Here is a 26,196-nt window from a genome sequence, read left to right on the forward strand (position 1 = left end):
GTGCAAGTAAATGTGGAACGTTGGCCCAACGTTGACGTGTTTACTGAGCTGTTACATCCCTCTTAAATACCTTCCTAGTGAAGCACATGATCACATATGATGTGTGATCATGTTTTTTTTTTTACCAGGTGAGAACTCAATAAGAGACGAGGATGAGTCTCATTTGTAAGAGTGAATTGGGGCTTGAGGCTGCCAGTAGGGGATGTTTATTGCGGCTGTGTGTGTGATTTCAATTGAGTAATCTGCGGTGTAATTTTCGAGTTTTGCAAATGTGGACCCTGACACCGGCACACAATGGCCTACTCTTGCGAATTACGTCAGAGGATCTTTAACGTCCACTGTGAAGATGGTGCAGAGTATAATCTGCGTAAATAAACCAGCTCAAGCCTCCTCTCGTAAACCACGTGACTTCCGTGTGGTCACCCCCAATCTGAATCCCTCCCCTGTCCCTGCGACCACCCCCTGTGAGAAAAGACGCCACTCCTCTTCTGTGCAGCTCACTTCTGCTCGCTTTTTCTCTATTCTCGCTCTCTTTCCTTCCTTCTCATCGTCATCACCACCCTCTCAGCCCCGACACCTCGGCACTGTCATTCCTTCCCCTCCTCTTCCCTTTCCTGTTGCTCATCTTGAGCCGTGGCCTCCTCTTCGACCGTCTTGGGGACCTCCCTCCCGACATCGGTTCCCTTCCCTTTCTCTCTATCTTTGCTTTACTAAACGAAACTATTAAACATTTTTTTGGCTGTTTTACCAGGTAAGGCCCACTGAGCTATGTAGCTCTTTTTCAGAAGCGACCTGGCCACAAATGATAGCTTATCGAAATTGCTTATAATGTGAAAATACATACTCTAAAAGCATGTTTCTAAATGTGGAGAGAAAAACCGGAAGACCCGGAGAAAAATCCACGCAACCACGGGGAGAACATGCAAACTCCACATATACAGGCGTCAGTGTCGGGATCGAACCCATGACCTCCTGTGTACCAGGTGAGGTAATTAACATCTCGCCACTAGACTTTACCCCCCTTCCTGTGGTGGTGCCGCAGGCACAAAGTATAATTACGGTAATTACACGACCGCAGTAATAACCAGCGCGGCCGATGGATTCGAATCCGCAAACCTCTGCGATGAGTGGCAAAGGAGCCGCCTCCGGGCCCTGTCACCACCCGATCGACGCGAGGGTTCAAGTTGTGGCAACTCTGTCACCCCCGCTGACCCCCCCACCGCCCCCTCCCCTTCACACGTTCCCGCAGGTTCGTTCGGTGCGCATCCCTCAGATCGGAGACAAGTTTGCGAGTCGGCACGGGCAGAAGGGAACCTGCGGCATCCAATATCGTCAGGAGGTGTGTGGGGGGGGGGGCCCTCTTCTCTGCTATACAAGACATCCCCTCCCCCTCCCCTCCCCGCCTACACCTCCCTTGTGTTTCATAGAAAAAGTTGAGGGGTTCGTCTTATAATCCGGTAGGTGTACATGTGCATGTGACCAGATTTGTGGGGAGTGGAAGTATAGCGGTTAGCATGCCGCGCTACGAATCTGGTGTGCCGAGTTTGATTCCCGCTCATGGCCAACATCAGTGACGATTATCTGAACCGGTCTTGGGCCTTCCCTAGGTCGACTCGGCCTTAAACAAGTACCCTGTGCGATGTGTAAACATCACCACTAGGAATCCAAAGGCGACCCGGCATGGTGTTGGCCACCCACCCCCTCGTGTACCATGCCAGTCTTCATAGGTGCTCGCTAACAGCACTTGCCCCAACAGTGTTACAGTTTAAACGGGGGATATTTGTCCAACTTTATTCTTCACCGGGCACCGGGGTACGTGTGGAAGCGGCCTTGTAACTCGTCCCCCTCTCCGATCTCGCGTTCTCTGATTGAGGCCTTTGTCTGCAGCCACCTGGTCCCTAGACTGGGACCCTGCTGGGGCTATGGGAGGGTTCGGCTCAGGGAGAGAGTGAGTGGCTGGCTGGATGGATGGCTAGTTGGTCAGGGATAGCAGCTGCCGGATGGCTGGATGGTTAGGGCTAGTGCTAGTGGTTGGCTGGCTGGCTAGTTGATTAAGAGTAGGGCTAGTGGCTGGCTGGTCGGTCAGGGGTAGTCTCCCCCAGTCATAAGTCGCTTGCCCCTCCCCTCATCGTTGCATTGCGTCGCCCCTCCTAAGCGTTGTGGCCGTGTTCCTTTGGCCGCTGCCCACTGTGCAGGCCATCACCGCTTGGGGTCCTGGTGCTGAGCATTTTAGAGTTCGCGGAGCAGAGATCGTCCTCAGTTGCTGGTGCCGTCACAATTCCTGTGAACGGCGGTCGAAATATCGGCGATGGAGCCCACGATGTTTCGTCGCGCGGCAGCCCACGAGGGCTTGTGTCGTTTGCCCTCCGCAGGAAGCTTAGTGGAACAGGAACGGGAACCGTTGTGAGAAGTACCGCTATTCCCGCGTGGTGGTCTAGGAAGTGCCGGTTTGGTGTACCGGCGTATCCCGGCACTGCCTGTAAGCGATGTCCTCTCCGAATGAGCGGCTGTGGTGACGGCTGAAGCCGCTGCGTGTTGTTGTTGTCAATGCTGTTCTCGTCGTTGTTGCTGTCGTTGTTGTTGATGTCGTCGTTATTGTTGTCGTCGAGACAGTAGGAGCAGTGACCTCTATTACAGAGTGAATGCCGTGATCGCGCCGGGCGGGTTCTGCTGGCCGTGTGCGTGTGCAGGACATGCCCTTCACCTGTGAAGGACTATCTCCGGACATCATCATTAATCCCCACGCCATCCCTTCCAGAATGACCATCGGGCACATGATCGAGTGCATCCAGGGGAAGGTGGGCAACGAAGCATGCACACCAAGCCTGGCTCTGTGATCCGCTTGCTGTTGTTAACCCTTTCCTGTTCCGATGACGTACGTGTACATCATCGGTTTTGAATCCGTTTCGATGACGTACGTCATGAAAACGAAACCAGAAGAAAAACTCAACAAAAATAAATGTATCGGTACCGAAGCTCCCACAAGGTCATGCGGGAGGGGCGTATTGCACAGTTTGTGCGCCAGCTATCGTAGAGTGCGGTCGTGTCACTTCAGTTATCTGCGGCGAGTACAACGTCTTTAAAAACAACGGCACGACACCTCTCTAAATAAAATTAATACTTAGCCATTTGCGCGTTCCGAGACTGAGCAGGGAACGGGACACCACTCGCCCTGCAACTTGCAGACGTCTCAGAACGGGTTACGTTTATGCTGCTCGGGCTTTGCTTTATAAAAGTCTCACCACTGACCAATTAAATATTGAGATGTGAAGCAACGTTTAAAGACAGGTCTGTTAATCGTGGCAGTAGACGTCCAGTTTAGTGGAATGCCTGAGTGGAGCACTTTTTCTAACATCACTCACATTATGCAAATTATCTGAAAGTCCAAAAAAAAAGATCCGAATATATAAATATTAAAAGCCCACGTTTCAGATGTTTAATCGCAAGCTCATCCCACGTAGATGTAGGTCCATGAAGATTAGGAGAATGTTCTTTTCCACGACAGATGAAACCTAGACATATCGCTCAGCATTTGGTCAACCAATCAGAGCTGTGCACCATCCTGCCGTCAAGAGACTGGTACCAAGATCTCGATACTAATCACTTCCTGCCACCCGCACACAGATGCCAAATCTGGAAAGGTGGCAACCCTAATGGGTGGTTGAGTGGGTTGCTGAGTAATGAAGAAAATTAACGAGCGAGTGTAGGGTCCATAATCCCTGATTCTTTCGGTAAAGTCACGTAGATAGACAACAACATTTCGGTCACAACACACACAAAACGTCCTGTTTTCTTTTATTATTTTTTCTACGGGATTTTACTGAAATAACCACAGAGTATGGATTCCTGCAGTCACGAAAGCTTAAAATCAAGACTGAGTGTAGGGTCGTCACCTTTTCCACAAACCAAACCCTAGGTCTCCCAGATCTGTTCTGTACAGTGTAATACGGTTCAGTACAGTGCCAGCTGCCTATTCCTGGACAGGTGGTAATGCATGTGAGTGAGTGGGTGAATGAATGAGTTACTGAGTGACTTGCAAAATGAATGGGTGAATGAATGAGTGAGTTGGTGAGTGGGAGACTGAGTGACTGAGTGGGTGAGAGAGAGGTAGGATCACCACTATTTACACTGGAGACCAAACCCAAACAAATGGCTCAATCAGCATAGGTTCATTATCAACACTGTGCAGTTTACTACAATACAGTTCAACACAGCAATACGGGTACCAAGTCTCGGTACAGGTATCCCTCGATTACGAAAGGGATGCGTTCTTTAAAAAAACACGTAGAAAACTACATTTCGCAAATCGGAACGATTTACCCTACTAACCGAAAATATTTTCATCTATGTCACTTTTCACAACCCAAAAATCATAACATAAATATTTAAATGATTGAAAAATAATTAATTTAAAGCAAAAAATTCCCTTTTCTGGGAGCTCGCCAAAAGATCTGCTGCATACTCTTTGTTTTTTTTTTCGGTAAAGTCACGTAGGTAAAATAAAATAAATTAAATCACGACGTTTCGGAGGCAACACAAGCTTCCGTCTTCAGGTGGAACAGTCACAGCAAAATAGCTGCATCAAGTGAAGAGCTCTGAGACACACGAGATTATATACAGGTTGGGGGGGGGGAGCCAGGAAGGGACATGGGTGGGGGGGAGGGCTAAGTTAAGCCGCCTTTTGTTATGCTGCAGGGGGTTCAGGGGAAGCGATGGCGCGCTGCACGAAAACCCACTTGACTAAATGGAAATGGCTGTACAATTATAAGGCAGCTAAAGGATCTGCTGCATGTTGGAATGCCTGGCAAGGCGATGTGGAGTCGGTTCCTGTGGCACCGCAGGGACACCATGACGCTGTCGTGAATGGATGGCGACGGAGCCATCCCGGGTGCTGCTTGTCGTTTGATGATCTCGTGGCGGGTGGTCTGTGAAATTTCGTTCACGTGGAAATTCAATTACATTTATCGAAAACTGTCCATAATTTGTCAATTGCGTGAACGTGAAATCCCATAAACGGAACGTTCGTAAATCGACGGATGCCATCGTAAACGATTCCTGGACGCCAGGTGGCAACCCTACACCAGCAGTTCTAAACCTTGTTTGGCTACTGAATTTAAGTTTCAACCGAGTACCCGCTTGCCTGACCCAACATTGTTCTGAGAAATAAATGTATGAATAATGAATATCAATATTTTAACCAATTGCCCATTTTGTGTGGTATACTAATGTCTTGGTCTCGCGGTGCGCTGCGTTGCACCACTATCCGAGTAGTTAACCTCACATTCAATAAACCTTCAGTCAGGGTGAACATCCAACTCCAACGTATTTAAAGAATGAAACGAGGTAAAACCGATGGAAAAACACAGCACAAAATACAGCATCTGTTAATACTTGCAATATCAATACAATGAATGAACACTGCAGTATCATAACATTGTCTTAGATAATGAATCTCAACAATAGGTCCTGGATGGACCAGGCATCTACATTAGCTATACAACAGGAGAATAAGCTACTGTGTTAAATAAGGTCACTTTTGTGTAATCACCATACTGCAGCCTGAATGTAGAGTGCTGCATATAACACTGAACTGTGGATGAGATACTTTGAAGTTACGTGGGGACAAGTCTGGCTCAACTTATCCAACTACAAATAACATTCACAATAATGCAAGTGGCAGGCTTCGTTGTTAACTAGGCCCCATATTCTTCATAACAATTTAACAGCATTATAAAGGCATTTACAGCATTATAACGGCAGTCCTAATATAATAGCATTCCCAGTATTATAAGAACATAAACGAACTTACAGACAATGCTTCTTAAACTCCCACAATGAACAGATGCACCCGTCTTCACTGAGACGCTAATTGTGCCTCTATTTTGTACTCTGTGTAATGGCTGACACCCCTGCCTAGCCTCGTGACTTAGAGACCCTTAACTCGTAACTTCCTGGTCACGTGGCCAAACTCAACACCATCATATCAGGAAGTTCCTGTGTAAACACACCCTCATATCTGCCGTGGGGCAGAACACCTAACTAGCTAGGCACTGCGAAAAACTAAAAATCTTCTTGGTTCTTTCGGTAAAGTCACGTATTTTATTGTTTTATTTTATTATTTCCCTTCTACGTTACTTTACCGAAAGGACCAAGAAGATGAATCCCTGCAGTCACGAAAGCTTTAAATCGAAAAATAAAAACAAAATCAACAGAGGCCCTGCATGCGTGACGTTATTTGTTCACGCTCGCTGGTTACTCTTGGAAACCACATTTACGATGAGTGAGTTTAGAACGGTCTTTTATATCGTTCTAGTTTACCATTTGGATTTAAATTATATCGTAGTTTTTTTATATTAGCAAATTCACACATGATTATTTACCAATGACTCTCACGTATGATGTCACACATTTATAAATCACCTCACATACCCCCGGTTGAGAACCCCTGCCCTCGACGGCGGCACGGTCCCTGAACTGGCGGCGTGTCCTTCCCCGCTGCCGTTGGGCTGTGGGCGTGAGCGTCGCCCCTGACGCCCGTCTTTGGCCGCGTGCCGCGGGGGTTTGCGACCGTCCCATCCAGGTGTCGGCGAACAAGGGCGAGATCGGGGATGCGACGCCCTTCAATGACACGGTGAACGTGCAGAAGGTATCCAACCTCCTGCAGGAGTACGGCTACCACCTCCGCGGCAACGAGGTAGGCCGCGGTGCGCTCGCACGCGCCGCACGGGGCCCCCGTGTCAACGTAGGGTGGCTATATGTTAACTACCTCACCTGGTATTCAGGAAGTCGTTGCTTCGATCCTGACCTTGGCGCCTGCTGTTTATTAGGAGTTTGCATGTTCTCCTCGTGGTCGCGTGGATTTTCTCCGGGTCTTCCGGTTTTTCCCTCCACATTTATAAACATGCGTTTAGAGTATTTGGCTGCTATAAATTTCCATATTCTTTGGGTCTTTTGGTAAAGTCGTGATCGTTATCCTGATGACGATTGCTTGTTGTGATCGAAACGTCGTAGTTTAATTTTTTTAATCTTCTTTGAACCTATCTACGTGACTTTACCGAAAGACCCAAAGAATATTACTTCCTGCAGTCACGAAAGCTTTAAGTCAAGATAGAAATTTCCAATTGATGGGCCACTTCGTTGAGCTATCATTTGTGGCCAGCTGTTGCAGACGATTTGGGGTCGGTATAATTTAGGAAAGTATTGAATCGGTGCGCCGTGGGGGAGTGAAACATTTCTGCGGGTGTCCAGGAGTTTATGTGTCCAGAAGGCAGTTTGGAGGCGCAGCTTTAAGTGAGCATACGGAAACGTCTCGGGGTTAGCGTCAGCCTGGCATCCAGGAAAACACGGCGACTCGAATTTGATTCCCGCTCATGGTCAACATCGGTGACAATTATCTGAACCGGTCATGGGCCTCTTGACTCGGCCTCAAATGAGTACCTGATGCGGTGTGTAAACCTCAGCACTAGGGAGATAAAGGCAGTCGGGCTTGATGCTGGCTACCCACCCCCTAGTATGCTGTGTCAGCCTTCACAGCTGCTCGGTAACAACACTTGCCCCATAAGTGTGTTAAGGCTATACAGGGAATCTTTGTTGTGTTGGTGTTCAGGTTTAGTACCATGACCTTGTTGTTTGTGCCGTTGTGCAGGTCTTGTACAATGGCTTCACGGGCCGTAAGATCACCTCTCAGATCTTCATCGGCCCCACCTACTACCAGCGCCTCAAGCACATGGTGGACGATAAGATCCACTCACGCGCCCGGGGCCCCGTGCAGATCCTCGTGCGACAGCCCATGGAGGGGAGGTCTCGGTGCGTACATGCAAACTATCAACCCGCCCGCCCGTTTGTCCGTCAGTTCGTTTGTCCGTCCGTCAGTTCGTCTGTCCGTCAGTCCGTCTGTCCGTCCGTCAGTCCATCAGTCCATCCGTCAGTTCATTTGTTCGTCCAGCACTAGGCGCCACAAGTGTTGAGTTGGCCCCAGTCCCGACTGCTGGCCCCTCTACCCTCCGAAGGGACATTGCCCAAAACGTTATCCCGTCAAACGTGTCTGTTACAAGGCAGTGTTAACCATCGTCACTATCTGCTTCAAAAATCATCACGCACACTCCGGTCATCCTCGCAGCAGCGGCTTTTGGCTAACCATCAAACAAAGACGGTCATCGCATCACACACTTTCGGATGCGCTTGTGCGGCCGTCTGGAATGCTCTTCCAATATTAGGAAGCCACTAGAGCTATGTACTTTACATCTATATTGAAGACCCATTTCTTTAAAACTTTTGTGTTTAGTTTGTTGTCCTTCCCCCACACCTCCGATTATATATCTCGATTGGCTACGTACGGTGCGAAAGAAGTTCAACGTACACACACATACGAACCATATGCAGCCAACCGTGCCAATCGGAGGCCTCGCGTTTCACCTCGCGCAGGGACGGAGGCCTGAGGTTCGGCGAGATGGAGCGCGACTGCCAGATCGCGCACGGCGCCGCCCAGTTCCTGCAGGAGCGGCTGTTCGAGGTCTCTGACCCCTACCAGGTGCACGTGTGCAACCTGTGTGGCCTCATGGCCATCGCCAACACGCGCACGCACACCTACGAGTGCCGCGCCTGCCGCAACAAGACCCAGGTGAGCGCCGCCACCGGCTACTCGTGTCGCCATCCTGGCTCCCAAATCAATCTCTCATCTCCCCCTCTCAATCCCTCACTCCCAACTCATTCCGGCATATCCCCTTTTCAAATCCCTCACTCCCAACTGAATCGCATTAACTATGATCATGCACACGTCTGTTACCGCGACAGTTGTCCATCGGATTCCACCTACACTTCCCTTTGACGAATGTGTTTGAGTTTTGTTTTTTTACACGACAATCGAGTCCACGCGCACGTGCACGGCGTGTCTCCCCTCTCATCCCGCTGCCTCCTCGGGGCTCCCCCCCATGTGCAGATGTCGCTGGTGCGCCTGCCCTACGCCTGCAAGCTGCTCTTCCAGGAGCTGCTGTCCATGAGCATTGCGCCACGGATGATGGTCACATGACTTCGCTCACTCGCTCAACAAACACCACACGCGTACAACCACCCCGCGGCGCTGGGCATAAGAGAACGTCTAAATAGCACGGTTGGCTATGTACGTTGCGAACGAAGTCCAACATACCTACACACGTACACACATATGAAGCAAAAGACGAGCGGCCCAAGTAGCTCAAGGGGCATCCTGGGATTCACTAAAACATTAAATAGGGGTGCATAACATACCGGTTCAAATTCAAATCCTAATAAACATGCGCCAAGTAATGTAAAACAATTAATTAAGTCGTAATATTTCTTGATTATTGAAGGGTTTGTTTGTCACTGTGTAGCTACTACTAGTGTAACTATTCAAATACCAATTTAAAATAATTCTCACCAGGCCCCCACGGCGTAAACACGTGCCATCTCCAACTCGCATCGTCCACTCTGCCTCTCTACATGCCTCTCTGTGTATGTGCCATTAAGGATTATTGCCCAAGATGTTACCTATTATATAAATGCGTCTTCTTTCAAGGCCACACTGAGTCGTTATTGACGAGCGTGTCGACTTGTCTTGTTATTTGTGCTTGTGCACCACTGCCAACGCAGCAGCATCACTAAATAAAATGTTTTATCTTTCAACCAGAGAGGGTTGCTTACACGTCTGCGTGTGTGTGTTGGGAGAGGTACTATAGTGGTTAGCACGCTGCACTACGAACCCGGTGAGCCGAGTTCAATTCCCGCTCACGGAGAGACTCACCACTGTAGAAATATGGAATTTCTACCTACTGGCTCAGCAGGGCTGTAAATAGGAATGGGCATCAATGCCTCGATGCTTATGAGAGCCCATAAATCACTCTGGGAGCATTGATCTTAAAAGAGAACCCACTGTTACAATTTCAGTCACACAATACTTTTTTATTGGCTGCAAATGTGTCCCGATTTGTCACCTGGAAGACGATTAAACTCTCCGGTGTGTGCGTGCGCGTGCGTTCAAACTCACGCTGCATTCTCAACGGTGCGTACGCAACGCACGCCTTTGAGGCAGGCTGGGAGAAGGGACGTACGTACGTGCGTGCGATGGGGCCACGTGATCTGTTACATTGGGGAAGGAGCCGCGAACATCGATGCGACGGGAGCTGATAAAATAAGAGAGCGAAGCTGGCACCGCTATATAAGCATATTGGCACAAGAGGAAAGTGGAAACAAATGAGGAAATGTGCAGTGGACACCTACGGGGCATCTGCCCGTGGATGGTGACGATGGGGATGATGAAGCTTGTGCGCGTGCCCTCAAGGGAAGGGGTCGCTCGGGGTGATGTTGTAGCTGGCGTTGAAGAAGATCCCAAAGGTTCCCAGGGACGTGATCAGGAAGAAGGTGATGAAGAAGATACGATCCACGACCATCGCCACATACTGCCAGTCTTCCTTCAGCTGAAAAAAGACAAAAACACCCCCCCCCCCCGTATAGCTTTAACAGACCGTTGAGGCAAGTGCTGTTTGCGAGTAGCAGCTATGAAGGCCGGCATGGCACAAGGGGTGGTGGGTGGCCAGCACCAAGCCCGGCTGCCTTTGTCTCCCTCGTGGCCATGTTTACACATCGCACGAGGTACTCAAGTAAGGCTGAGTTGACCTAGAGGAGTCCCAAGTCCAGTTCAGATATTCGTCACCGACGTTGGCCGGGAGCGGCCATTCAACTCGGGTCCCCAGGTTCCTAGCGCAGCGCGCTTACCGCTACACCACCGCTCCCCACGCTAACCGCATGCACACGAGAGAGCGATCGCCATCTCTCAAGGCCAGCTGCCAGATCTCTTCGCTTTCCCCTGAACCTCCGACCGACGGAGAAGCGCCGTGATCTACACAGCGCGTCCCCAGAATCGTTCGGTGAGTTTTGTGTCAATAAGGCCGGCGTGTCACGTATCAATCTATTTTGTCGCCACGACGGGCCTATTAAAAATTTCTCCTGGACGGTAGCCATTCCACAGCCTGCACCCCCCACCCCCACCCAGTACCTCTGGGAGAGGGTGGTGCGTTGCGGTGTCAGGGCCGCGCTGGTGACACGGGGGCGCCATGGTGGCTAGGAGATGTTAACTACCTTGCTTGGTATACAGGAGGGCGTGGGTTCGATCCCGACCCTGACGCCTGCTGTATATTTGGAGTTCGCGTCTCTCTCCCCGTAGTCGCGTGGATTCTTCTATGATGTCTGCCTCCACATTTAGAATCCGTGTGCGTTTAGAGTACTTGCCTGCTATAAATGTCCACGTCGTGTCGATAAGCGCACGTGGTTGAGCTATCATTTGCGTTAGCCAGGTTTCTCCTGAAGAAAAGAGCTATATAACTCAGTGGGCCTTACCTGGTATGATACACAAAAACATAGTCGATAGTTTAATTTTCACCTCGTCGAACTCCTTCTGGCTGAGCATGTGCTCCGAGATGTAGTGCACGGCGTCCACCGCCGACTGCAGCTCCGGGGGCAGCACCACGTGGAGCTTGTCGGGCCCGGCAAGCTCCGAGGAGAACGGCGTCATTCCGAACCTGCGGCGGGGCACCAACACTGTCGTTCTTACGGGGCGGGAGGATCATCGCTGCAGTCGTTTCACGGCAGGTTAGGGGGCGATGTTGCCTCGCGCGTGTGTGTGAGCAGCAACATTGGACCACCCACCCCGGACGTTGGCACGTGATGGCCTACCCATATCATTTGACGTCACGGGGATCTTTAACATCAGCTGTGATGGCGCAAAGTTATTTTCATTATTCTTCTCACCACGGTTGAGACACTCCACCACCGCACTAAGGGGCCGTTCATAAATGACGTCACGCGATTTTGTGAGATTTTTTACCCCCCCTCGCCTCGTCACACGGCATCACAAAAAGTCAGACCCCCCCCCTCAAAAACGACGTCACAAAGCTCTGCCCCCCCCCCCCCAAAATAAAACATGCTTCAAATCGCTTTAAACTTTTGTCATTGTAGTGCGTATTTAATGTGGCGCTGCACTCTGATGTTGTAGGAGAAAACATGTATTAAAAAAAGTCTATTTAATTAAGTAGAACGTGTTGTCTATATTTATTTAAAGTTGCGCATTTTGATGTGACGTCACATTTCTCACCCCCCACCCCCCCCCTCGTCACACATCGTCACAAATGTCTGACCGCCCCCCCCACCCCCCCCCCCCCAGGTGCGTGACGTCACTTATGTACGGCCCCTAATAACCGGGGTGGCCTGCCAGATTCAAACCACGAACCTCCCCTTGCTCCGTGCCGCCGTCCTACTCACGAGGGCGAGGTGGGCAGCAGCAGCAGCGCCTGGCTGGGCGGCGTGCGGATGAAGTACTCGTCGTGGCAGTGCTGCTGGTGCTGCGTGAGCACGGGGAGCTTCGGGGCGAGCTCCTCCTTCTTGGGCCGTTCGATCCACAGGTACTTGGGCAGCGCGTGGATGAAAATCTGCAACGCCGCGACGGCAAAGGCGGCCACGGACACCACACGCACACAAGCACGCGGTTACGTGGCGAAGTGGGGGGGGGGGTGGCGCCACGGTGGTTAGATGTTAACTCCCTCGCCTGGTGTGCAGGAGGTCGTGGGTACGATACCAACCCTGACGCCTGCTGCTGTATATTTGGAGTTTGCGTGTCTCTCTCTCTCTCTCTCCCCGTGGTCACGTGGATTTTTCTCTGGGTCCCAGGTTTTCCCCTCCACATTTAGAAACGTGCGTTTAGAGTATTTGGCTGCTATAAATTTCCACACGACAAGCCACTTCACTGAGCTATCATTTATGGCCAGGTCGCTTTTGAAAAAGAGCTACATAGCTCAGTGGGCCTTACCTGGTAAAATTAAAAAAATGTTGAATAGTTTAAGTTGGCCAAGATTCGCAACGGCCAATCAAAATCCCCCATTGGAGCCGGGCAGTGGCAGCAGTGGTGGGTCTACGTTTGCTGCACATGGCTTGCCTATAATCCTCCAGCACTGAGAAGGCAGAAGCGGGGGTTGGTGGATCATCTTACAAATGTTGTGAAACTCCATACTACCCGTGGGCATCGAGGAGGTGCCGTGCCCTGGCTTTGCCAGGTGAAGATGGCACAACAAAGTGTGGACTACACCTGTTCTGTTAGGGTGGGAAAGTATTTCCCTCTCACACGTGTGGATTGTCTCCGGGTGCTCTGGTTTCCTCCCATAAGTACGTAAACACCCATTAATTGATCAATAGAGAAATACAGAGCTTGTGTAATTGTTGGTAGCACCGGCTCTCCGCGTGGCTGCTGCCTTCCCGCTCGTCTTTGGCTCCTCCTCGAGCGTCTGAGTCATCCTCTCTCTCTCTCTCTCTGAAAGTGAGCGACTACTTGGCATCTGTGCCGATGACTCTGGTGGTGGTAGCATGTTGTGGTAGTGGTGGCAGTTTTGGTGGTGCTGGTGGTGGTAGCATGTTGTGGTAGTGGAAGTTGCGGTGGTGGCGGTTGTGGTGACATTGGTAGGCTCTCACCCGGCGGACCCAGTAGGGCATGATGTGCGTGGCCGGCGAGCGGAAGTGCAGGTTGAGCACGATGACGGTGAGGATGACGCAGGCCGTGACGATCACCATGGTGAACATGAGGTAGTTGACGATCACGGGGACCCCGAGGGACGTCTCTGGAACCTTGTCGGCCAGCAGCAGCAGAAACACGGTGAGGGCCAGCAGCACGGAGATGCACAACCCCATCTTCTCACCTGCAGGACATAAACAGGTGACGTTTCATGTGAAGGGTTGATGGGCTGCCTGCGAGTCAACATCGCAAACAGGACTTGAACTCGCAACTTTCCGACTGCGAGCCGCTCTGCCGCTGAGCCACGTGGCCAGTCAAAGTCAACTTTTGGTGCCACGGTGGGTAGGAGATGTTAACTACCTCGCCTGGCATACAGGATAGAGGTTTTTTGGGTTAGATCGCGTAAATATATAAATGTGTTGTTAAAACCCGCCACCACCCGACACAGCCAACTAGTAAGGGTTGCCACGTAAACAGAACGTGGCCAATTCGTCACTAGTACAGCACACCGGTGTGTTGGAGAGCCAAGCCACAACATTTACAAACTGAGTACGACGTTTCGCCAGTAATTACAACTAGCTTCATCAGGCGACAGCCAGATTACTGTCGAAACGTCGTACTCAGATTGTAAATGTTGTGGCTTGGCTCTCCAACACACCGGTGTGCTGTACTAGTGACGAATTGGCATGTTCTGTTTACATGACAGCCCTTACTAGTTGGCTGTGTTGGGTGGTGGCGGGTTTTAACGACACAATTATATATTTATGCAATCTAACCAAAACAAACTCCATTATGGATGATGCTGGTCGCGAAAGCCTACGTGTTAAACTGGTATACAGGAGTTTGTGGGTTCGATCCCGACCCTGACGCCTGCTGTGTATTTGGAATGTGCGTGTCTCTCTCCCCGTGGTTGCGTGGATTTTTCTCCGGGTCCTCCGGTTCTTCCCTCCACATTTAGAATGAACATTACGTATTTAATGTATTTGGATGCAATAAATTTCCACGAGATAAGCCACTTCGTTGAGCTATCAATTGTGGCCAAGTCCCTTCTGAAAAATAAGTTAATAGCTCGGTGGGATTGACCTGGTTCGATAAAAATGTGTTTAGTTTTATTTGTATTTTTTAAAAGTAATTTGTTTAACTATCCTATACTTTGCACTCCTATCGTGTTTTTGCATTGTTTGTTGTTGTGACGTTCTGACTCGCCCCCTTACGGGACATCTGTGATAAAGAGCCTCATAGCTCATCGCATTCCTCCAGTATAATTAGATATTCTGATTCTGTTTTTGTAACGCGGGCACCGCCCACCGAAGGCGATCGCAAATTCCCGCGGGTGTCACGGACCAGGGGCCGCGTTGCGCCCGGACCACGGCCCTGTCCAGGGGCGGATCGCCTCACCTGCATCCGGGGGCAGGTAGAAGGTGAAGACGGCGCAAATGGTGATGAGGATGCAGGGCACGACGATGTTGATGATGTAGAACAGGGGCTTCCTCTCCATGATGAGGTAAAAGGTGATGTCTTGGTACAGAGGGTCCCTGGGGTTGGTGTTCTTGCGCGACGGTTTGTGCTTGATTTGCCACTCGCCGCTCACTGGGCACGCCCGGACACAGGGGGCACGGCACGCACGCGGGCAGATGTCACCTCCCGTGCCCGCTGCGGGACAGCGCCGACTCCGGGATCGTGTCGACTATGGCTCTACTGCCGCTGTGGGATCACGCCGACTGCGAGACCGCTCCCCGCTGCGGGACCGCTCCCGCTGTGGGATCGTGCTGACTGCGGGACCGCTCCCGTTGTGGGATCGTGCTGACTGCGGGACCGCTCCCGTTGTGGGATCGTGCTGACTGTGGGACCGCTCCCGTTGTGGGATCGTGCTGACTGCGGGACCGCTCCCGTTGTGGGATCGTGCTGACTGTGGGACCGCTCCCGCTGTGGGATCACGTCGACTGCGAGACCGCTCCCTGCTGCGGGACCGCTCCCGCTGTGGGATCGTGCTGACTGCGGGACCACTCCCGTTGTGGGATCGTGCTGACTGTGGGACCGCTCCCGCTGTGGGATCACGCCAACTGCGAGACTGCTCCCTGCTGCGGGATCGTGCTGACTGTGGCACCATGCCCACTGTATCCTTGACTTGATGGCACCGGCCAGTGCGAAGTTCTTAGCGGAGCGACGGAAGCCGCGTGGCCGCGTCTTCCGTTGCCGAGGACAGCGCAGGCTGTTGTGGGGCCGCTGTCGTGTGTGGAGGTGTACGGTTTGCACCGGCGGTACCTGGGAAGGTGCTCTCGTCGATGATGATGTGCCTGATCTCCTGCCTGTGCTCGTCGAGCGCATACTCCAGGTTGATCTCCGAGGTGTCATACGTGAACGACTGAAACACCATGGAGCAGTTCTGCCAATCGAAGGGGAAGTACTTCACCTGCAGGGTGCAACCGTCGGACGTCTGAGTGTCGAGATCGTTTGGTTTGTCACGTGAGATGATGATCCCGTTCGCCGGTTGCCCGACTATTTTACACGGGGGACCCATGGTGCGTTAGCGGCAAAAAGACTGCAGACAATACACGTATTTTTTTTGCAGAGAATGAGTAGCAGGGTCATTCAGGAATAATGCACACCTAACACATGAGGTATTTAACGAAATACTATGCTTGCAAATTGACAAAAACAATGCAACTTCTTTCTGGTGCCAGAGGCAGAAGGAAGTTAGGTACAGGTGCTCGTGCTGTGTTTTTGTCTAATAGGCACATAAATAGAAGGAGTGAAGGGAGAGAGCCAGCTGTTGATAAGAAGCAAGAACATTCCAGAAACGTGCAGCAGCAATGCGGAAAGACTCTTTCATATCAGAGCCGCGGCCTCCACCGCTAGGAACGGGTACACCAAGGCCGTAGCCATGGAGTCAACATTGGGGGAGACCAAATCTTCCAGGGGGTCTGGGGGTCCCCCCCCCAGAAAAAATATATAAATTTGAAAACTAATTTCCTGCCATTTCCTGCCTAAAATATTAATAAATTCACTAACACATAGGATGGACTTTTTTATATTTTATTTTTTACAATAATGTCTAATAGTGTATTGTATTACATTGCTGTTTTTTTACCTTTTCTTGTTTCATTGTATGTAATGGCAGAGATTAGGGATTAATAAAGTACAACCATAATCACAATCATATAAACAGAAATCTATTTTATAGCAATATATTGGGCGGGACATCTTGAGCATATTTGAATATTGGGGGGGATGAGGTACACCAAATAGCACACACACAGCTAAACATTATCATTGTGCGTCGTCATAGTGGAAAATACAAATCACAAAATAGATAAGACGATACGTCTCCTTCGCGTGTAAAGCGCCCTGAGCTATCTGCTCAGAGGCGACCTGGCCACACATAGTAGCTCATCACAGTGCCTCATATCATCATCACACCTGGGAATTTATTGTAGGCAGCCAAATCATAAAAAACGCATGTTTCTAAATGTGGAGGGCAAAACTGGAGCAACTTGGAGAACAATCCACTCGCAAACTCCAAATATACAGCCATGGTGTGCCTGTGTGTACGGTAGCCATGGCCCTGCGTGTATGGTAGCGTGCCCCTGCGTGTACGTTAGCGGTGTCCCTGCATATACGGTAGCGGTGTCCCTGCGTGTACAGTAGCGGTGTCCCTGCGTGTACGTTAGCGGTGTCCCTGCGTGTACGATAGTGGTGTCCCTGCGTGTACAGCAGTCGTGTCCCTGCGTGTACGTTAGCGGTGTCCCTGCGTGTACGTTAGCGGTGTCCCTGCATATACGGTAGCGGTGCCTCTGTGTGTACAGCAGTCGTGTCCCTGCGTGTACGTTAGCGGTGTCCCTGCGTGTACGTTAGCGGTGTCCCTGCATATACGGTAGCGGTGCCTCTGCGTGTACGTTACCGGTGTCCCTGCGTGTACGTTAGCGGTGTCCCTGCGTGTACGATAGCCGTGCCCCTGCGTGTACGGTAGCCATGTCACTGCGTGTACGGTAGCCATGTCACTGCGTGTACGGTAGCCATGTCACTGCGTGTACGGTAGCCGTGTCCCTGCGTGTACGGTAGCCATGTCACTGCGTGTACGGTAGCGGTGTCACTGCGTGTACGGTAGCGGTGTCACTGCGTGTACGGTAGCCGTGTCCCTGCCTGTACGGTAGCCGTGTCCTTGTACCTGCATGCCGCACGAGCTGCGGTAGATGGACGGGGGGACCCACCGCACGGCGCCCGTGTAGTCCACCAGCACGTGCACGTAGAGCCCAAAGTCAAAGTTGCCGTCGTTACTGCGAAGGGCGACAGTGCACGCACCGAGTAGCCAGGGCAGCCGCTTGCTACCCCCTCCCCCGGTAATTGTGCGGGGGGCAGGTCGTGCAGTCATGTGGCACCGCATCATCACTGCAGCGGGGCCAAGCCCGTCATTGTGCTCGAATGCAACTCAATCTTCCTCACATCTTCTGCTCTCTTAATTCAATTGTTAAAATTGTGTTTGATTCTGGTTATGCTGCGGATTTTCACCCTGCGATGTAAACTAAACTAAGACTATTGTTTTATTTTACCAGGTAAGACCCATTGAGCTATGAAGCTGTTTTTCAGAAGCGACCTGGCCACAAATAATAGCTCAATGAAGTGGCTTATCACGTGGAAATGTATAGCAGCCAAATACTCTAAACGCGTGACGTTAATTCTAAATGTGGAGGGAAAAAATCGTAGGACCCGGAGAAAAATCCACGCAACCACAGGGAGAACACACAAACTCCAAATATACAGTGAGGGAAAAAAGTATATGATCCCCTGCTGATTTTGTAAGTTTGCCCACTGACAAAGAAATGATCAGGTGCGTGATATCATTTATGGACGGCCCCTTACTGGCGAAACGTCGTACTCCGATTGTAAATGTTGTGGCTTTGCTCTCCAACACACCAGTGTTCTGTAGTAGTGTAGTGTTTATAATGACGAATACACTTCTTGTGAGGCACACTCTGTTTATTGTAAAACACAGAGGTAACGCTGCACTGACCCTTTGATACCTAGTGGCAATGCAGGTTACCGAACAGTGAGTAGTGAACACCTCTACACTAGTAACGAATTGGCATGTTCTGTCCATGTAACAAAACTTGCTCATTGGTTGTGGCGGGTTTAACGACGCATTTATATACCTGTATTATATGATACAGGTATTCTGGATAAGCCACTTCGTTACGCTCTCATTTGTGTCCAGGTCACTTCTGAATAAGAGCTATATAGCTCAATGGGCCCTTACCTGGTCAAATAAAAAGTAGTTTAGTTTCGAGCAGCGGAACTGGGCTGTGCGAAGTGAAGCACGTACTTGTTAGACAGAGCGATGTCCGGGAGCCAGACGCGCTTCGGAGACAGACGGATGGACCTCAGGTTGTCGTAGTTTCTTGGGTCCCAGGACAAGCGAGGGTCTTCCCAAGACTAACCAATCAGACGCGAGATCACTGCTGAACGTCATCATAGCAGGGCAAGTGAGCGCCACGGTGGTGTGGAGGTTGTTTTCAAGTTTCATTTACTAGGTATAGCCCTGTGAGCCATGCGGCTCTTGAGTCGGGTGCAACCGCAACAAACAAAACATGAACAGAGAACATCTTAAAGTGACGGCACGCAACAGAAACATCCGGGGATAAATCAGCAAATCTTCCAAAAAAACCCCCCACCATATTACAACGCTATGTGCAAAAATCCCAGTGTGATGCAAGGCAAACAATAACAACCATAAGACAATTCAGATTAAAATTATAAGGCCAACTCCGCACTTCCGCAAGAAACATGTCTTGTGGGTTCCATCCCAACCCTGAAGCCCCTGTATATTTGGAGTTTGCGCGTCTCTCTCCCTGTGGTCGTGTCGATTTTTCTCCGGGTCCTCCGGTTTTCACTCCACATTTAGAAGCATGAGTTTGGAGTATTTGGCTGCTATACATTTCCACGTGATAAGCCATTTCGTTGAGCTATGATTTGTGGCCAGGTCGCTTCGGAAAAAGATCTATATAGCTCAGTGGGCCTGACCTGGTAAAATAAAAGATAGTCTATAGTTTATATTTACCAAAAGAGAGAAATGTCAGCCAAAATGTATAATAATTTTGTACAAAGAAAGTAATGCGTTCAATGTTTTGTCAGAGAAAAGGCTGCGTTTAGTGTACACATTTGCAACACATACCTTGCACTCACGTAATCCACTGTGGCCTTCTGTAGGCTACTCATGTTTAAGGGGTACTAATCAGGACTTGTGAGCCACATTTAAAACATTGCACTGCATACACTGGACATTCAGCAGCAATTCCAGACGTGATTGTAATAAAGTGTGTGAATAGGTCACTGGTTCAGTAATCTACAACACGCGTGCAGAAGTGGGTATTAGCCTGTACTATATCTGCAACTTTCAGAGTGTGTGTGTGTGTGATTATAATCATGGCATAATTATGCGATCAATGTCATTTGAAATTGAAGCACTCAAGACAGTTGTGCATAAGCACACCCAGTGCAGTAACAGCGCTTGGGCACCAATTTCAGACTAGCATGGAGAAAATTACTAACAATGGCTTATTCATAGTCTTGGTTCTTTCGGTAAAGTCACGTAGAAGGGAAACAATAAAATAATAAAAATATAAAACAATAAAATTCTCACGACGTTTCGACTGCAACACAAGCAATCATCATCAGGTGTGAAAACCACAACATAGATGGACTCGTCCATCTGAACAAACTGTCAAATCGCTCTCCGTGGTGCTAACGTAAAAAAACGCCACATTTTTCAAATTTTCTTGTTGTGGTTTTCACATCTGATGATGATTGCTCGTGTTGCAGTCGAAACGTCGTGAGAATTTTATTGTTTTATATTTTTATTATTTTATTGTTTCCCTTCTACGTGACTTTACCGAAAGAACCAAGAATATGAATCCCTGCAGTCACGAAAGCTTTAAATCAAAATTTAAATGGCTTATTCGTACACTGCATCATTCGTGCCAAACACATATCAAGACGCCGGTGTGGTAGAACTTGTAACGTGGCGTTGGGGGGGGAGGGGGGGTTCGCAAGGAGGCGCCACCACCGCCAGGGTAAACCACAGACGGGAGCTTGGGGAAGGCGGCCGGAACCGGCGCGACCAACAATTGTCCGAGTTCTTTGGTGGTCCAATATTGAGATGCATGGCCAACTTCCATTTACGAGTGGCAGGAAACTTGAGCACCCGGAGAATGAATCCATCTAAGATTTATACCGCTCAGCCATATTCGGCCAAAAAAAAATAATCGGAGACGGATGCGTGGACGGCAGAGAGAAACATTAAACGAAATTAAAACTCTTAGAGAAGAGAACACAAATGTTCCTAGACCATTCTTAAAAGCACCAACTCTCACGGCTGAGCAGACTTCATTCGGCAGAGACTGTTCCAGGCACCGTGGGGGGCTGCAGATCAACAGCAGCTCCGCTCTGCTGTCCAAAGCCGAGTGGATTTCATGCACAGACAACGAACGCGACATGTCGGCGTGGGGGGGGGGGGGGTAACACTCAATCCCCACACCGATGGGATTGCGGGTGGACATTCCCACTTGCTGTGCTGCCATCAGGCCCTGGCAATAAGCCAGGAGATTGTGACCTCGACGTCCTTTCGGTGTGCGATCATCCACCAACATGGCTCATCGAGTGTGGGCGACGGAGGCTCTCACCATGTCCATGTAGACGCTGGTGGTCAGCTCCTCCTTCTTCTCGTTCTGCAACGAGTCCACGCGGGTACAAGCAGCAATGCCTCCGTGCAACTCTATTTCTGGGGTCAGATGGCGCCAGTACAATGTGTGTCGTACGCCCTGCTCCACCCGACATAGCTGATCACTTATCGAGGTGCAACGTACATACACGTTCCTATGGGGCCTTTTTGCGAGTTTTAAAACGATGAAAAACAGAACAGGCTTTACCGCCTTTCTGGCAATAAAGCAGGTGTTAAGATGTTCAAAACACCAATTTCAGGAAGAGGTCGCGTAAATATAAATGTGTCATTAACCGACCACCACCCGACACAGACAATTAGTAAGATTTGTCACGTAAACAAAAGAAACTGTTAATGTTGTGGGTTTACTCTCCCAACACACCGGTTACTGCTGAACAATCATTAAGCAGTTTCAAGTTGAATCTAAAAACTCACCTTTTTAAACTTGCTTTTACTTAAGATTATTTGATAGTGTTATTTTTTTTAATATGCCTTCGATAGTAATTTATTATAAAGCAAGTTTGTTTTGTATGGAATTTGCTTATATTCTTCTTGTGATTTAGTCTGTAAACAATGTGTTATTTTTATCTGTACAGAACTTTGAATGGCATCCTTTGCACGAAATAGTGCTATATAAATAAAAACTTGATTGATTAAACTAGTAGGTAATTGGCAAGTTTTGTTTACGTTAAAACCTTACTAATTGGCTGTGTCGGGTGGTGGCGGGCTAACGACACACATATATCCCCCCCCCCCCCCCCCATATCATAAGATGAAAACTTTGTTAATGGGCTTGTCACATGGAGGAGGGTGAACAACACACATTTTACTTACACGATCTCAGCGAAAAATCCATTACAAATCACGATAATGGTTACGAAAGCCCACGTGTAAGATCACCGTACAACGTCCCGATTACAGTGATACATTAGCAGGCGAGGCCAAACGATCACCCATGCTCAAAGGTCCGAATCGAGGATCGCAGAGACTGAGAGAGATGGAAGAAGCTTCAGGAAGCCACCATCCAGCAGTAGATTATATTCTGTTCTTGTACACGGCAATATGGTTCAAGAGCTCGATGCCAATGTCGAGGTCTGCTGCTGGCCACGATGAGAGGGCTTTAGGAGAGAGAGAGAGAGTTTATGCCATTTTGCTGTTCCTCCTCCGCTGAAGCAACACAGAATACAGTGGTTGACTATAAAGTCCATAGTTTGTATGTTTAACTTTTTGTGCACCGAACGTAGCCAACCGTGCTCATCAGAGGTGCGGGGATTGGTTGCAGAGCCACAATCGCACTACCTGTGGATTTAATTTTTCACATATGGAGGGATGTGTACATCAGCAGGGGATGTTCTGATGCGGTTGATGGTTCCACCACCGGTGTCTTCCAGGAGGAGGAATGTGAAAGCCAGGAGGTGCGATGATGTTTGGGTCTCATGAGGTGGCAACTCTATGACTAACACAAATATATCCGTCATACCAGGCTGATGAGCTGTGAGAGCGTCATACCAGGCTGGTGAGCTGTAAGTGCGTCATACCAAGCCGATGAGCCATACGAGCGTCATACCAGGCTAATGAGCTGTGAGAGCATCATACCAGGCTGATAAGCCGTATGAGCGTCATACCAGGTTGATGAGCTGTGAGAGCGTCATACCAGGCTGATAAGCCGTACGAGCGTCATACCAGGCGGATGAGCTGTGAGAGCGTCATACCAGGCTGATAAGCTGTGAGAGCGTCATACCAGGTTGATGAGCCGTGAGAGCGTCACACCAGGCTGATGAGCCGTGAGAGCGTCATACCAAGCTGATGAGCTGTGAGAGTGTCATACCAGGCTGATGAGCTGTGAGAGCGTCATACCAGGCTAATGAGCTGTGAGAGCGTCATACCAGGTTGATGAGCCGTGAGAGCGTCATACCAGGCTGATGAGCCGTGAGAGCGTCATACCAGGCTGACAAGCTGTGAGAGCGTCATACCAGGCTGATGAGCTGTGAGAGCGTCATACCAGGCTGATGAGCTGTGAGAGCGTCATACCAGGCTGATGAGCCGTGAGAGCGTCATACCAGGCTGATGAGCCGTGAGAGCGTCATACCAGGCTGATGAGCCGTGAGAGCGTCACACCAGGCTGATGAGCTGTGAGAGCGTCATACCAGGCTGATGAGCCGTGAGAGCGTCATACCAAGCTGATGAGCCGTGAGAGTGTCATACCAGGCTGATGAGCTGTGAGAGCGTCATACCAGGTTGATGAGCCGTGAGAGCGTCATACCAGGCTGATGAGCCGTGAGAGCGTCATACCAGGCTGACAAGCTGTGAGAGCGTCATACCAGGCTGATGAGCTGTGAGAGCGTCATACCAGGCTGATGAGCTGTGAGAGCGTCATACCAGGCTGATGAGCCGTGAGAGCGTCATACCAGGCTGATGAGCCGTGAGAGCGTCATACCAGGCCGATGAGCTGTGAGAGCGTCATACCAGGCTGATGAGCTGTGAGAGCATCATACCAGGCTGACGAGCCGTGAGAGCGTCATACCAGGCTGACGAGCTGTGAGAGCGTCATACCAGGCTGATGAGCTGTGAGAGCGTCATACCAGGCTGATGAGCCGTGAGAGCGTCATACCAGGCTGACGAGCCGTGAGAGCGTCATACCAGGCTGATGAGATGTGAGAGCATCATACCAGGCTGACGAGCCGTGAGAGCGTCATACCAGGCTGACGAGCCGTGAGAGCGTCATACCAGGCTGACGAGCCGTGAGAGCGTCATACCAGGCTGACGAGCCGTGAGAGCGTCATACCAGGCTGACGAGCCGTGAGAGCGTCATACCAGGCTGACGAGCCGTGAGAGCGTCATACCAGGCTGATGAGCTGTGAGAGCGTCATTCCGAGACGCACGGTGACGCGGCCCGTGGCGGTCCGTGCAGGACGCACCAGGGTCTTGTACTGCTGCACCACGAAGAGGTCCTTGAGCAGATTCTCCTCCGCCTCCAGGCCGTGCACGCCTGCAGAGCAACACTTGTTCAGAGGGCTCTTGGCCGACAAGCAGTTGCCATGCTAATGAGACACTGAACGTCGAAACTGGTGGTAGTAGTAGTAGTAATTATAACTTCCAATGGTTATGCATCGTCATCATCACGATCCACGGGGCAGGTAGCCCTTATGCGTCCACTGCACACTTCGTCATTTGTTGCCACTTTCCTCTCGGTCTTGTAGCGTCAAGCTGTCTTCTTTGGTTCTTTCGGTAAAGTCACGTAGAATGAGAATAAAATAATAAAATAACACAATACAATTCTCACGACGTTTCGGCCACAACGCAAGCGGCCGTCTTCAGGTGAAAGGAACAGACCTGTCGGGACGACAGACACCTGAAGACGGCCGCTTGCGTTGTGGCCGAAACGTCGTGAGAATTTTATTGTGTTATTTTATTATTTTATCCTCATTCTACGTGACTTTACCGAAAGAACCAAAGAAGATGAATCCTTGCAGTCACGAAAGCTTTAAATCGAAATTTAGCGTCAAGCTGGCTCAAGTAGTAGCCACATCTTTCTGGCACCAATCTCTTCGTGTCCCCGTCAAGGTAGTTCGCCCTGAGGTCTTCCTCTCTTTCCGGTTCCTTCCATTTCTCCCAACAACAACACTCTTAATGTTCCTATTTTTCTCCATCCTACGTGTGGGTGTCCACATAGCGCCGGTTTCCTCCTCATCACTGCCTGCATCATCACCCGGTTGCCTTCTTCTACCTGCAAACGTTATCTTACTTCTTCGTTGGTCACTCTTTGTAGTCCCGCTGAGATGCAGCAGCGGCAGCGGAGGCGGCCTTCTGTAGCAATACATTTCGAGTGCCAATAAATGCACGGGGCTATATATTGCTGTGCATACAGAGTACGCACATTAGAGGCGAGGGGTCACGGCATGGATGCGTGTGGCGGCGTGCCCGAGTGCAGCAGGGAGACGAACGCGCTGGGCTGGCCCTACCCTGCGAGACGCTACTCTCCTCAACGCGCTCCGGGGGTACCTCGCGGCTCCGGGGGTACTCGGTGACGATACGAAACCGGCCACGTGAGTTTCATTACCGCCCGCGGCTAAGATCGGTGAGCGAGAGGTACCCGAGCCAAGTTGGTGCGATCTCTCCCCCGCAACTCCGATTCGCGCGGTTGGCTACGCAACCGTGCGAAAGGAGTTCAACGCGCAGTGGCGTAGATGACAGTGATGCTTGTACAGGGCTATCTTTTTATTCTAAACTGGCCAATATCTAAATGCATTGAACACGTACGGGCCTGGATTCGACTGCTGTAGTGTCCAGCAGATGAACGTGACACCCCCGCGCGCGTGTTAAATGTCGTCGGTTTTTGAACAAGCATAGGGAATAATCAAAAACAGCGGCAGCAACAACTCAATTATACAGAATGTCCACAAGCCCGGCCAAACCTGGCTCAAGGGTCACACTCGAGGGAGCGAGAGACGAAGCAGTCCCCCCCCCCCCCCGGCCGTGTCTCGGACTCGACTCATCCACGCCGTGTCGGGGGTGGCTCACAGAGCCCCGGGGGACGCACGGCACCTTGAAGCGACGTGAAGACGACGAGGAGGGCCCACGCTCGCTGGCTGGTGGCCATAGCTGCGTCGTGTTTGGTGTTTCGTGGGCCTCTCGTCGGAGCTCGCGCTCGTGATGGGGGGGGGTGGGGAGGGGGGTGTACGCTATGGCGAGCCTGCTCTTGCCGCTGCTCTTGCCGCTGCTGTTGTCGTCTGCCGCGGGGTGTAGAGGAGGGAACTTTGTTGATCTATTTTTGGCCGCTGCGATTTTTGCCGGACGCGGCGTGAACCCAGCCCTGTAGCTCGTGTTGCAGGCGAGCCGCAGCAGCTGTCACTTTGTAACAAAGACAAAGATCCCCGCCCCGTATAGCCCGCAAAGGACTGCTGGGGCAAGTGCTGTTAGCGAGCACCCTTTGTGAAGGTCGACGCGGAGCCGCACGAGGGGGTGGGGT

At 50.5% G+C, this 26,196-nt stretch overlaps 2 protein-coding genes across 3 annotated transcripts in view; one reads left to right on the plus strand and one right to left on the minus strand.

The window, feature by feature from the left end:
• The window catches only part of LOC116952599 (DNA-directed RNA polymerase II subunit RPB2-like), a 43,219-nt gene extending 33,577 nt beyond the window's left edge, over positions 1-9,642 (plus strand). The window contains exons 20-25 of the mRNA XM_032972112.2: positions 1,250-1,339; positions 2,691-2,798; positions 6,581-6,694; positions 7,646-7,806; positions 8,425-8,620; positions 8,939-9,642. Coding sequence (XP_032828003.2) covers positions 1,250-1,339; positions 2,691-2,798; positions 6,581-6,694; positions 7,646-7,806; positions 8,425-8,620; positions 8,939-9,028 — 759 coding nt within the window. The 3' untranslated portion in view covers positions 9,029-9,642. The remainder of the gene's footprint in view (positions 1-1,249; positions 1,340-2,690; positions 2,799-6,580; positions 6,695-7,645; positions 7,807-8,424; positions 8,621-8,938) is intronic.
• Positions 9,643-9,897: 255 nt separating this feature from the next.
• On the minus strand, positions 9,898-26,011 carry CHRNB1 (cholinergic receptor nicotinic beta 1 subunit). Of its 2 annotated transcripts, XM_032972113.2 has the most exons (11): positions 25,773-26,011; positions 24,071-24,216; positions 21,190-21,234; positions 18,834-18,943; positions 17,682-17,790; positions 15,779-15,926; positions 14,912-15,103; positions 13,474-13,697; positions 12,274-12,440; positions 11,396-11,534; positions 9,898-10,433 (listed from the first exon to the last, which is right to left on the minus strand). In XM_032972113.2, exons 1-11 carry the CDS (start codon positions 25,825-25,827, stop codon positions 10,293-10,295), a joined length of 1,476 nt encoding a protein of 491 aa, XP_032828004.1. In that variant the 5' UTR covers positions 25,828-26,011; the 3' UTR covers positions 9,898-10,292. The 2 variants fall into 2 exon arrangements, with proteins under 2 accessions (XP_032828004.1, XP_032828006.1); XM_032972115.2 differs by lacking the exons at positions 24,071-24,216; positions 25,773-26,011 and adding an exon at positions 22,708-22,740.
• Positions 26,012-26,196: the final 185 nt, after the last annotated feature.

The sequence above is a fragment of the Petromyzon marinus genome, chromosome 47 (assembly GCF_048934315.1).
Source record: "Petromyzon marinus isolate PM22_M1 ecotype Great Lakes invasive population chromosome 47, UKy_Petmar_22M1.pri1.0, whole genome shotgun sequence".
NCBI classification, from domain to species: Eukaryota; Metazoa; Chordata; class Hyperoartia; order Petromyzontiformes; family Petromyzontidae; genus Petromyzon; species Petromyzon marinus.

Bases quoted from the DNA above. Each gene is read 5' to 3' on its own strand.
- CHRNB1 (XM_032972113.2), bottom strand. From the start codon at position 25,827: ATGGCCACCAGCCAGCGAGCGTGGGCCCTCCTCGTCGTCTTCACGTCG. The intron at 18,944-21,189 runs GTGAGAGCCTCC...CTGATTGGTTAG, and splicing joins CCAGCGTCTACATGGACATG to TCTTGGGAAGACCCTCGCTT. The intron at 13,698-14,911 runs GTGAGGCGATCC...TATGTCCTGCAG, and splicing joins CTACCTGCCCCCGGATGCAG to GTGAGAAGATGGGGTTGTGC.